Source organism: Lagopus muta, chromosome 8, assembly GCF_023343835.1.
Source record: "Lagopus muta isolate bLagMut1 chromosome 8, bLagMut1 primary, whole genome shotgun sequence".
Classification (NCBI taxonomy): domain Eukaryota; kingdom Metazoa; phylum Chordata; class Aves; order Galliformes; family Phasianidae; genus Lagopus; species Lagopus muta.
Window position 1 is genome coordinate 15,749,950 of NC_064440.1, and position 12,958 is coordinate 15,762,907.

At 34.5% G+C, this 12,958-nt stretch overlaps 2 protein-coding genes across 7 annotated transcripts in view; one reads left to right on the forward strand and one right to left on the reverse strand.

Moving 5' to 3' along the window:
• Positions 1 to 9,844, forward strand: part of SLC4A10 (solute carrier family 4 member 10) — a 155,490-nt gene extending 145,646 nt beyond the window's left edge. For 3 of the 6 annotated variants that reach the window (XM_048954024.1, XM_048954020.1, XM_048954021.1), the window contains exons 24-26: positions 1,163 to 1,279; positions 1,996 to 2,035; positions 5,513 to 9,844. In XM_048954024.1, coding sequence (XP_048809981.1) covers positions 1,163 to 1,279; positions 1,996 to 2,008 — 130 coding nt within the window. In that variant the 3' untranslated portion in view covers positions 2,009 to 2,035; positions 5,513 to 9,844. Of the gene's footprint in view, positions 1 to 1,162; positions 1,280 to 1,995; positions 2,036 to 4,558; positions 4,585 to 5,512 lie in introns of all 6 variants that reach the window. The other 3 variants (XR_007378726.1, XM_048954023.1, XM_048954025.1) reach the window with 3 other exon arrangements.
• The window catches only part of DPP4 (dipeptidyl peptidase 4), a 43,287-nt gene continuing 35,912 nt past the window's right edge, over positions 5,584 to 12,958 (reverse strand). The window contains exons 24-26 of the mRNA XM_048954027.1: positions 12,033 to 12,105; positions 11,708 to 11,781; positions 5,584 to 10,716 (exon numbers count right to left, since the gene is read on the reverse strand). Coding sequence (XP_048809984.1) covers positions 10,618 to 10,716; positions 11,708 to 11,781; positions 12,033 to 12,105 — 246 coding nt within the window. The 3' untranslated portion in view covers positions 5,584 to 10,617. The remainder of the gene's footprint in view (positions 10,717 to 11,707; positions 11,782 to 12,032; positions 12,106 to 12,958) is intronic.

Sequence of the window (12,958 nt, forward strand, 5' to 3'; positions counted from 1 at the left end):
ACTGACCAGAACAAAGACCTTACTCTCATTGACAGTTTTCAGAAAGTTAATAATGAAGATTGGAAATATCCGCTGATAGGAATCTCTGCATTACCACAAATTTGTAGAACACTGTCCCAGAATGGCCATATCTTATATTTTAATATTATCTTAACGTATCCTAAGGCAAATAGATGTAATGTACTGTCTGTGTATCTGAAAAATCCTACATTTCTAATGTTCATTTTCTTTTCTCTACACATTTTGTTCTGTTTTATATTAGCAATATACAATTTATAGCATGTTTGCTTAGTTAAAGTTGCCTGAATAATTTGTACAGTTCTTTACTGCAAGGGCCTCAGGCCTACAGCTGAAAAGAAGGATCAATGTATTGGTTGATAAAGGGATTCCCCTAAACAATGTGAAAACAAGTTTACTGAGGTCTTAGTGTCAAACCATGTATTAGCCAGAGTTGGAAATAATGTACAGACAAACTCTTCAAGGATTATTACTCTTATGTGTAAAAATACATATTCAAAGCAGCTAAGGGCTACACATTACTGATTAAAGCTACTGATTATCTTGTTTTATCAGGGCATTTTTTTTAGATCACTTAAATCTTTGACTTTTTCATGTTTTTGATAGCTTTTAAATTGTTTTCAAAGCGGCTGATGTTTCCAAACATAAGTACCTTGATAACTGTTTGGAGCTGTTAGAGTTCTTGTTAAATCCAGCTATGCCACTGGCAAACTGTGAGATCTTGGGCAAATACTTGATTTCACAGAACAGGCTTCCTGGAGATGGTGCTGGTGGCCCATGCCTCTGGGCCTATGTTCAAGGAACATCTGACAAATAATATCATAATGCACTTAAGAATATTCTTAACTTTTATTTAGCGTGAAATTAGTAGCCAATTCTGAACTATTCTATTCAGGACTATTCTGAAGTTTTAAATTTTAAAATTTTCTATTAGTTGTTAATCATATTAACATCAATAAAATATATTGTGTAACTAATTGCTGTTAGATGAGGAACATTCTAAAAATGTGCCAAGATTTGTCTTAAATTGTATTGCTTGTTTATTGTCACCACTATCAGTTTCCAAGGGCTTTTGTATAGTTAATAATTAACAAAGAATGATTGCCAATTGTTTTATTGTGTATTTACTTTTATTCTTGCCTAGAGATGATCCATCTGTGATAAACATTTCTGATGAGATGGCAAAAACTGCTGTGTGGAAGACACTGTTGATATCCTCTGAGAATGCAAAAGATAAGGAGTCAAGCTTTCCTTCTAAAAGGTTTTAATCTTTTTTTTTTTTTTCCTACTATGTTATGCTTACAGATTCAAACCGATATTAGAGCATTTTGCTAGGGATTAGAAATACTTCTAGCATCTTGCAGTTTTAGTTCTTGAGGTTTCCTTTTGCTTCTGTCCTGTGAAATATTCTAAGGTCAAAACACTGATACACTATGTGTATTTATTAAAACAAACAAACAAGCAAACAAAAAAACACAAACAAAAAAACCCCATAACACAAATATTTGCATGTACCTTAATTATGCTACAGTAGAAAATGAAGTTGAGCATGCTTAATGCTTGTGTAATGAACCACCAGCTTACACCTGGATATTGCACAACAGCTGTTGTTCTGCTTGCTTTTGTTCTCCCCTCTTGAAAAAGAAGTGGTTATCACTGCCCTGGAAATAGCTATATGAAGAGCCCAGTATTTTGATGTGATCTACTAATATTGGAGTGAAAATAATTTAAAGATTGCATCACTTCTGGTAACCTTTTTCATGCCTACTTCAGTTGTACTCAAAATAGTTAAATATCTTAAAGTTTAATCCACAGAAAATGTAAAATGAACCAATGATATTTTGTCTGTGCTAGAAAAGTATAACGGGAGTAAGTATAAGCACAGTACTGTTGTAAATAAGATTTTTCCAATTTTATAAATTTAAAATGTAACAGTATTTTCTACTTAATTGTTTCATATCACATTTCTGTCATAAGCTCCCCTTCCTAATCAATCTAGAAGCTGATTTCCCCAAAGGTAAGACCCCTTCCCCCAAACTTTTCCTTGGTCGTATCTTCCAATTCAAAGTGGTGTTGTCTAGGAACCCAAGTGACTTGACTGTGTAATTTTTGGGGAGGCAGAATAAAAAGACATTTGAAATAGGAATGTGCAAATGTTTTCTTCACATCTCTTTAACATTATAAAATTTGAATTTTATTATATTAAAAGCAGAAACTGTAGATACAAGATATTTAAATGCTAAATTGAATTTTTTTCAGTATATTTGTCTTTTTTTAAAAGGCAAAGTGATATTCTGTACATTTCTAAGTCTCATATTCAAAACAAGTTCTAAGTTTGAAATATCTAGTCATCGTTTTATGGTGAAGAGATGCACTAAGGGAAAACAATTTGTACTGAAATACTGCTTTTTAATTTTGTCACCCCAAAATGGCATGCTGCCTTTCAGTGTTATTCCTTTCCCTAAACAGCATAAACAAGATGAACAGTTAACGACTGCAGAATCTTCGTTTCAAGCATCCATGGATCAGCACATTAATTTTAATACTATTTTACTGACAGACAGAATAGTGATGTAGTTCTGCTTTGTCCTCTGCCTTACATGTAGGCTAAAAACAATCCTGTCACAGTGGTATCGGTGTGGTGCACAGGAGAAGGATGTGCAATATGATTTTCTTACCTTACATGCCTCTGTTGCCCAGGCAGTGCAAGTCTGGAGAAAGAGAAGAAATTCACTGCCAGTGGGTATTCAGGGGTTGTAATTTTTCTGGTAGATGTTACTTTCTCTGATATTATGATAAATTATGTAGACATGTAATTCTTTACCTGAGATTTTTCAAAGATCCTCTGAGCAAAGAGCAATGCTGAGACTGTGGCTCAGACAACAATGGTAAAAGATGGTTTTGCTTTTACACTGCAGCAAAATAGCAGTTCATTTTCTCAAAAGCTTCTTTGGCTCAACCTAGATTTTTATTCTGTTCGTGTATCTTCATTCACAAAACTAAGGACTCAAGTGAAAAGGAACTAAGGGATCACTGTTGGGTTTTAGATACGAATGTCCTGTTGCAAATGAATTACTAATGAAGAATCTGAAATCTTTTTTCATGTACTCTAGTTTGTCTCAGATTCACAGATGGAAGTAGATTCTAGGAACTGTGAATTTGGAGGGCTTGCTTGTGATAACAGACAATATTGATTTTGTATTAGAGACAACTAAAAAAAGCATTAAAATCCTGAATGCACATATAATGTGCATATACACATATAGTTAAGAATAACTTTGTCCTAGGTAAGCACTGAGAAAAAAATGAAAGCTTAGGATAGGCAGCAGTCATAATTTTTGTAAATGATCAAGTACCACGCAATTCCCTTTACTGAGGGGTGTCTTACCACAGGGAGGTGTGTGGGGAAACATTATTTTGTAATTAATGGTAATTTTAGGTACTGGTATAAGAAAGTATATGTGACAGTAGGAGAAGGACTACTATGTACTTCTATAGTTGAACTTTAAAGGCATCATTAAAATTTAATAGAGATAATTAAATTATGATAGTGTACTATGATTTCATGTAATGCCTTTTAAATTGAGGACTGATCAATTAACAATGTAGAACTATTTTCAAAATATATAAAATCTGAAAGTACTTCCCGCTAATTAAATACTGAGTTGACTTGAGCAATGACAGACCAGTCCATAATAAACTACAGTGATTCCAGAGAGAGAGATTGCTCTTTCAAGCAACAGGGAGACAAAGGAGTATGTGATGATTCTAACATCACAGATTGACAAGGGTATTACATATCTGAAGAGGTTACTTGCTTGAGATTTACTTAGCAGCCATCTAACCATGCAAGCAGCTGAGTTCTACCTTAATACCTTAATTTTTTATCATTAAAACACCTAGGCATCTGAAAGTCAGCTTTTGAGTGTAGCCTGTCCTGATAGGTGCCCTGGTGCTCAATTCTATCTTCTGTCTTTGCCTATAATATTAAATCTGTCAAGCAGCAATTTCAAAACATATGAAGATCTGACCATAGTTTTAGCTGTCCTAACCCACATCTGCAGGGGATGCAAATCCTAAATAAAAGGAAGGCTTTCCTGGTATCGGGGGCAGCTAAAGCCTGGAAATAATATAGGCTTTAACGACACAGTATATCCTCAGTGTTTGCTTTTGCTAAGCACAGGTAACTGCCAGCTGTACTGTTACATTTTAAGTTAATCCCCCAAGAATTTGTTTGTGTGTCCTTTGTGTACAGGAAGTGTGTGCATACCCAGTTTTATCACTGCTCTACAGAAGGTGACAGATCTGGCAGTTGACATGGCAGAAGTTGGTATTTTTCAGTTATTTCCATTAACACCTGAAGAGGCAGCCATAGACATAGAAGTAAGCTTTGGCTGAATAGAATTGTTTTCTTAAAGCAATTTTAACATGAAGGAAAACGTCAGATGATTGTAAAATTGTTCATGATCACATTAATAATTTGAGAATTGATCTTTCTTTCATGCCTTGTTTAACTCAGCCTATTTCTCATTCATTCTAGTTAAGGAATTATTCCCATGAAAACTGGTAGGTTGTGCTTGATAGAGGTTTGTTCTCAGAAACATCTGTTTAGATACCCTGCCCCTCTTTGTTGAAGGCTTGATTTGCCTGTGTTGTGGCATTTCTTCTATTTTTTCATTCTTGTAGTGACTAAAACTCACTGTAACAACTGAACTTTTTAAATTTAAATATTTATGCTGTTGTAAATTAGGACCCACTTCACAAAAAAGAATATCATCTGCTTTGCACATATATTACTTTCTGTAGGCAAATCAACAGTGTTTAATTGGGGGAAAAAAAAAAAAAACTGAATCTGAATTTGAACTCTGCTTTTATGTGATCTTTTAGCTGATTAAAAAAAAAAAAAAAATTAAACCACTAGGAAATACATTATTTCTTATGTGTGTATGTGAGCAAGTATACGCTAAACTGAGATCCAAGCAGGGAATATTGTCATCTCCCTGCCCCTCTGCCACTCCCATCTCCCATCAGGGAAGACTGAAAGCCAAATACTACAGCTATAAAATGGCTTGCACTGCTTTACTTCTGAAACGTTCCTTCCAAATGTATAAGCAACAGAATATGTGTTGAAGAAATACTTACTGTAACCTCTTGTTTGTGCCATTTAAGAAAATGCTGGTATTGTCTGGGAACTGTACATTATTACTATTTAACAGTTGTATTTGCAAAAAAAAAGTGCCTACCTGCTTGCATGCTGGCTGACTTGTTTTTCTGTACATCTTAAGTTCTCCACTCACCTCGTCACTAAACTGCTGGCTGATGTCTTCTGCACCATTCAACACAGCAGCATTCACTTGCTTCCCAGTTTGTGTTATGCAGCATGTAAAATTAATTATAATATCAGTACAGTATTGGTTTTCAGATCTGTATATACATATATATAATATGTATGATAGTGCAACTGCAACATTTTTTTTTCCTCTTCTTTTTCTAGTGCTGAAATCAGACAAGAGAAGAAAGCTGACTCAGGGAAAGGTGTCGACCGAGAGACTTGTCTATGACCTGTTCTAAAACTTTTTTTTTTTTTTTTTTTTTTTTTACAAATGAATGAAAGGAGTGCCACAGCCAATAGATATAACTGATTTGATCTTGTAACTTTTGTCTTTCATCTCAAACTAGCACAGGTAATGTAGTGCAATGTTTGTCTCATTACTCTTTGTCTAAATGTCTACATTGTCTGCTATCTGTGCAAAAGTCTGCAGTTGCCAATGCCAAAAATCTTCATTTCCTTTGCTGGTATTGACCATTTATCAGTATTCATATCATAAAATTAACAAGCAGTTTCTTTCAAATTCAACTTACCTGTTAATAGGTTTGTACTGTATTTTGCTACTTTTCCTGTGTGAGAAAACTTAATCTTCACTCATGGTGAACTTGAAACAGTTGTTCCAATTTTTTTTTAAGTCATTTTACTGGAGTGATTTTAGGAGACCCATCTTGACTAGTTGAGATTAAAGTTGTTTTTAAAGTCAGAACTGATCTGACCCTGTGAACAAACTCACAAGTATAATCCTTTTCTCCTCAAACTGTCATTTTGAAGTCATGGATTACTCTTGCAATGGAGATTGCAGGGTCAGATTCTGGATTTGTGCAGTTTTTCTTGATTTATAATACAGTGTATTTAATATTCAAATTTGTATGTAACTGGAACATAGTCATATATATTATATTTATTAAAAATATCTATTATAAACATTTCATCACCTTAGTTGAAAAATACCACCACATCCTTTGATGTGAAACATTGGTACAGTATTTGTAAAAAAAAAAAAAAAAAAAAAAAAAAAAAAAGCAATCCATGATTACAGTATCTTGTATTGTATGAATGTCACTGTGGTAGGCCAAATAACTGCATTACATCATTACTGAATTTATTATTTTTACAATAGGAAAAATTTTATAGATACAAACTATAACCCTGTGCATTTGCAACACCTGCCCAATGATTTTCCTCTTCTTTCCTAAAACGCATCCACTTAAGTTGATATTTCTATTGTTTTGTCTCTACTAACAAAAGTAGAACACTAATTCCAGAGATTGCATGTACTTACTTAAATGGGTATGCTTCTATCAGTTTTGTTACAGCCATTTTAACTATTCCATAAAGTACATCTTGATAAAAAGATTAAAAACTGCATTGCAGAGTAAAATGTGGCTTTAAAGCTCTTTACAAACACATTTTTTCATAACCAGTTTTCTTACTGCCTGATCCTTCAGGCTGTTTTTTTTGTGTAAAACAAGGACTGTGAGATTAGGTACTGAATTAATAGGCAACATGGAACAAAAGTTTTATGGATTATTTGCAATTTACTACTTTTTAATTTTTTTTAGGTAAATTTTTAAATGATTAAATGAAGACTAACTGTCACTACTGCTTTGAATCCTAAGAAAGAGAATTCACACTGTTGTGATTATTATAGCAACTTAGTGACAGGGCTTTAACGTTCTCTAGCTTTCCAAGACATGCTAACCTTCTCACAGCCTTCAAGTGAATAAGTTTTCATATCCAGTACATTTAAAGTATTCCTTGTAATGTTTTTGTGTGTGTGTATTTACTTTCTACTACTTCAGCCATAAACAACTGCATTTTGCTGCAAACAATTAGGGTTACTGTTCTAAGTTTTTCCTAGCATTATCAAAGCCCAATTAAAGGCTATTTTTATGGGGGAAAAACAACTAATGGACATGAAGGAGGATTTATATTTAATTAAATGTTTGTGTTTATGAACTTATGAAAAAAAAAAAGCCTATACATTAAGGTTAAATGCTTTGTTTTGTGTACTCGATGATAAATTGTAAGATTTCAATTGTTTTAAGGTTAGTATAGAAGTTCAAAACTGGTTTGTCCTGAAAGCAGCCTGGTGGTGTTTTAATATGTTGCTGACATTGTTACAGATAATATATACAATCAAAATGTATTAGTTTCACTTGACCAACTCTTAGAATATTAAGAAATCAGTGTATTCGATGGCATTCTGTATTTCTGTTCAGTATTCCAGAGTGTTTTATTTTTTTTTTTAAACAGTTACTCTATTCTTGTGTGAATTTAAATGCTATTCTGATGTTAAACTCAACATTCTGAATCACACACAATATAAAGAAAATGTAGTGCTATATTTACTTCTAATTTCATATTCTTGCTCAAAATTATTTAAATTCTTGGATGTAATTTATTACAAGAGTTTATGTGTACATGTGAATAGACTATTGTGTTTTTCACAACTAAGAAATGTTATGTGAAAATAAATATTTATCCTAACTAATTTTCAATTCTTACTTTCACACCGCAAAACTCAGAATAAGTATGCAATATTAAATGGCTGCCTAACATTTGAATATGGAGCAGGACTGTGCTGTACAATGCAGAAGCTTGGGAAGCACATTAAAGTGCAACCTCATTGAAACATGTAATACAGTCGGCATTGGTTAGCTGCATGCAGTTGTTGGTGATATACATGGTCTGACTCTAACAAACAGTATGTGCACCATCAGGGATGGCACATTACTCACCTGTCCCAGGAAGAGTGGGAATTAGATTCTGATTTATTGATCATGAGTTGGTGGTTCTTGCTTTTGGGAGAAACACTCTGGAGCAGGCAGCAGTAATTCAAACCTCCAGCCGTTCAACAGGTAAGTTCATACAATTTTAAATACTGTAGCTTTGAGGAATTTAAAGTGTCTAATAGTTGAGCACTGGCTTGGCTACTCCCTCTTGTGGGAGTGTCTGCAATTCTTACCACACGAGAATTCTGCTTCTGAAAAAATTTGTAGTCCTTGAGGTTCAGTACTACTGCAAAAACCCAAATGTTTGAAGTATTACCTCCATCTTATTAAAATGCTCTGAGTTTCAACCAAGTTTTGAATGTGAAGTGGAAGCTTTCCAGCCAGAGAAACCACTCTAACTTGCCCTTCAGGCTTCTGCTGCCTCTGAACAATAAACTGTGTAAAGTACCAATAAAGAACATAAATTCATCGTTTTCATGTAGGAAAAAAAAAAAAAAATTAACTGGCCAATAAGTGCCTAAATCTAGCAACATGGCAGATTTTTGGCCACAATTGGTTCATAGTGCTCGCTTTATACACTAACAGAAGAAACTGGCTTACCTGTGTGATATCAGTTTTAGGTGTTTTCCAGTAGTCATGCATTTTTAAGTGAAGTTGAAACCCTGTTTGTTGATTCCCTGAGGCAACTTTATCATCTTATTAACTGCCCGTATCCTGCGTTGTTCTTGGGACTGGGGAGGATCTACTGGTGAGAAGAAGCTGATTTGATGCCCATTAGAACACCTCAATTGAAAGAATTGCATATATGCATATAAACCTTTTAAAGTTACGTGGTGCTCCAATAGCAGTATATCCTAGAAGTTGCTTTTCAAACCAAGAATTCTAATTGATGGTAATTAGCATTGTACTTTCTTTTGCCTCACAAATAAAGTTAGAACTACATGTTCAGATTCCAGAACAATTTCCCAGTGAGACTCTAGCATCAGTAAGGTAGGTCAGATACAAAGAACAGTATCATAATGACTTATGAAGACTATATAACTTTTAGTTTCACTTAAAAAAAAAAAAAAAAAAAAAAAAAAAAAAGTACTGCTTCTCTGATCTCTAAGGAATCACTTGCAGCTCTTTAACTGCAAGTAATAACTCACAGCTAACTTCCCCCCCTCCTTCTTTGTCTACCTGTTAAGTACTTTGTATTTGCACCGGGTATCACTTATAACATAGAAATGTACCATCACTTATGGACATCGAATATCAAGAAACTAAGTGTTAGCTAATCACCTTCCAATCCCGTACACTAAACAAAAACAGAAATTTCACTGTAAGTCTCTCATGGAATTGATGTACTTTTATAACGTTCTAGGAGCAAAGTTCTTAAGCAGAATTTTCAGCAATACAGAATATACAACTTTTCATAACTTAATGACCATTTATTAATTTAAGCAGCACATTTTTCAGAAAAAATGCAACCCTTTTGTACTATTTATGTGAAATGAAGAGAAAGTCATTCTTATCTTCAGCTGGAGAAGCCTACCTGGAGTGCCAAAGATAAAGCAGAAGTTTAAAGGGAGGCTACAAGGAAAAAGGCAGGTTTGCTAAATACCTTGATCATGTGAGAGCTGCAGTCCAGTCCTTGCTTCAAGTGACAGCTAAGTTGCATTGTAGCATTTATTTTGTTAGATTGCAAGGAATATATCTTACTTATTGGAAAATAGGATTTTATTTATTAAAAAAAAAAAAAAAAAAAAAAAAAGAAAGATTTCTGTCCCATGGAGAAACAACTGTGATCTGCTAGAGTACCAGTACAGGTTTTGACAGTTGCAGCCTTTTTCCCTGTGAAGTAAGTAAATATCAGAGTATAGTGATAGGAAACAAATTCAATGCCACTGGTTTAAGTATCGTTCACAATCTCTGGTAAAAGCTGGTTGAATGCTTTCCTTGCAAGATTCTGCAACTGTAATCCAAGAGTTTGCAGTTAAATAATAACTCAAGGGACTGAAGTAAACTGTTTTAATCTGCATAGAAATTATTAATGTTGCAGAATTACTGATACATTGGGTAATTTCAGCAAAATCTGTTCAAAATTTTATCAACATTTTCATAGAAATAATTATTTTTTGGGGAAACATGATGATTACCATGTCAGTTTCTCTTCGATGTTATTTTCAGCATTTGTTACATCAGTAGACAAGCTGGAGGTTTGCTTTTTTTTTTTCTTTTTTTTTAAGGATTGAAATATCAAAGCATAAGTTCCTGATTTAAGTAAGTACTGTGCTTTCTAGAAGTCTGTAGCCTACATACATACATTCTAGTGATGTTAAAGACTTGATTAAACAATCAAAAAAAAAAAAAATGCAATGGTTACTTGGCAACAGAAATCATTATTAAGATTAGAGCTTCATTGTATACTCAGGTATCCCAAGATCTGACTCCCTAATGTCATCTTAAAAGTTTATACTTGTTCAGTACATTCGCTAAGGAGTTTTCTGGAGAAATACCATCACTAACAAGCAAAAAGGTGTTGCCATTGCTGTGCTAGGGCAGTGAGAAACACTGCTTTATGAAGTGGCTCATATGGGTATAAATGTGTTTATGTGCTTGACCGCTGATGCCATGGTCTTTGTCAGTATACCACTGCAGGAAAGAAAATATAGAGACTGTTACCTCTAGCTACATACAAGTCATATAAATCAAACAGTAGACATAAAAGCAGACTAAAAAAAATAAAAATAAAAATAAAAAAATCAGCCATCTAGAAATGAGGCTAATTCAGCAAAGATAATCATAGCAAGAAACTGCAGTGATTTCTGTCCCTGCTTTCTGTGTGGAATACACCAGCTATTCATCCTAGAAGTACAGAATAAGTACATTACTTGTCTGCTTGCTCTGTCCCTGGAGGTGTTCAAGATCAGATTGGATGGGGCCCTGGGCAGCCTGGTCTAGTATTAAATGGGGAGGTTGATGGCCCTGCATGTGGCAGGGGGGTTGGAGATTCATGATTCTTGAGGTCCCTTCCAACCCTGGCCATTCTGTGATTCTGTAAGCTAGATCCAGTTTCTCTGTTAAGAATGGTGTCCCTTCTCACTAGATTGTTATCCCTGCTGAAGGAAAGACCATACAGTGGTGCGCTTGGCTTCATTTTGTATTTATCCATTGTTCCTCAAGGGCTGGGACAAGTAGAAAAGGAAGCACAGCTACCTTAATCTAAGAATTTCCATTCACAGGGCAAATAACTGCTCTGTCTTTACAAGTCTAAAAGGAATGCCAAAAGTGTATCTCAGGTAAAGAAATGGATCTAGCTTAAGTTTACTTTTCCTTATACAGAAAGTATACCACTGAGTGAGCTGTTTCTAAGACTGGGACTGAGTTGGCTGATTTGAGAATACAGAACAATAAAATGGAAGATCAAATACCAGAAAAAAAAACTGCATTAGTTTTTGTTCTTGTGTAGTAGACACATAGACAGTTATGTAATGATTTCAATTACTGAACATGAAATACAAATACATAAACTTATTTAAGATTGCAGTTGTTTTCTACCTAACTAGAGGGGGCTGTTGCTATCATTCTCATAATGAGTCCATTCATATGATAATGAAAAAAAAAACCAAAAACACAACCATACCATTGCCTGAAAATCCACTTCAGCATCAACAAGAGCTTTGGAAATCTGAGCTGCTTGCTGAAAGTGAACATTATCTGAAAAATGGAAGAAAAAAAAAATGGAAAAGGTAAACAAAAATTGTTTCAGTACTGCTATGGAGGGAAAAAGCAAAACAATGAACACAGACTCCCCAGCACTGCTGACTGAGACACAAATTAGTAGCATAAAGCTGATTTATTTTATTGACGTAAATGTAACAGCCTTGCCCCTTCATGCTTTTGTTTTGTCAGTAGTAGAATTGCAAACCTGTCTGTAATACTAAAATGTCTAATTAACTGCAACTCACCATCTGCTGTTCCATGGATAAGGAGATATTCAACTTCCTTGAATTTTTCAGCTCTGGCCATTACTGTTGAACTCTGAAATTAAAGAAAAGGAAAAAAGAAAAAAGGTGCTATTTGTTAGATGATTATTTGCTACCAACTGACTTTGATTCCTATTGACACAGTCTGGGGTTCTTCAGATAAAAAGTAACAACTCTTGCCCTCCTCCCTCAAAGTAGCATATTCACATATCCAACAGCACTGTGCTCACACTCTAACCATTCTGCACTGGTCTGCAATTATTACCAAAGGTTATGTCTACAAAGTGACAAGCAAGTCCAGAGGGGAAGAGTTTTGCGAGTTAGATACACATTTAATGCTTTGCTAGCATGTTGTTAGCCTGCAGCACACCACTTACCATTGGTTTTCTGTGTTACTGCAGGCAAGTTACAAATGTTGCCATGGCAACAGTGCACCCTATGATAGAAAGGAGAAGATATTACAGACTACACATTATTTTCCTCACTAACATGTACACTACAGTATACCTGTAGCTAAGCCGGCAGAGCTTGTGTACATGTACGTCATCGTTCTCAAGTAAATACGTCTCAAAAGTTTAAAACAATGACCTCCTCCGAGTATAATACGTGCCTAACAGGAAAAAAAAAAAAAAAAAAAAAAAAAAAAAAAAAAAAAAAACCTCACAAGACAAAAAGTCTATAAATAGTTAATCTGCATTTTGGGAATTATAATACAGCAATGAAAAAAAAATATCAGCAATTGAACTTAATCAACAAATTGAAAACACTGGCACAAATGTTCACCAGAACATAACTGAATTACTATAGTGATCAGGTACTAAGGAATGAGGAAAGTAAAGACATCAGAAACTGCATTTGGGCAAGGGAAGGGAGTGGGATAGCCTTTGCCATGAGGATGGGAAGATGCA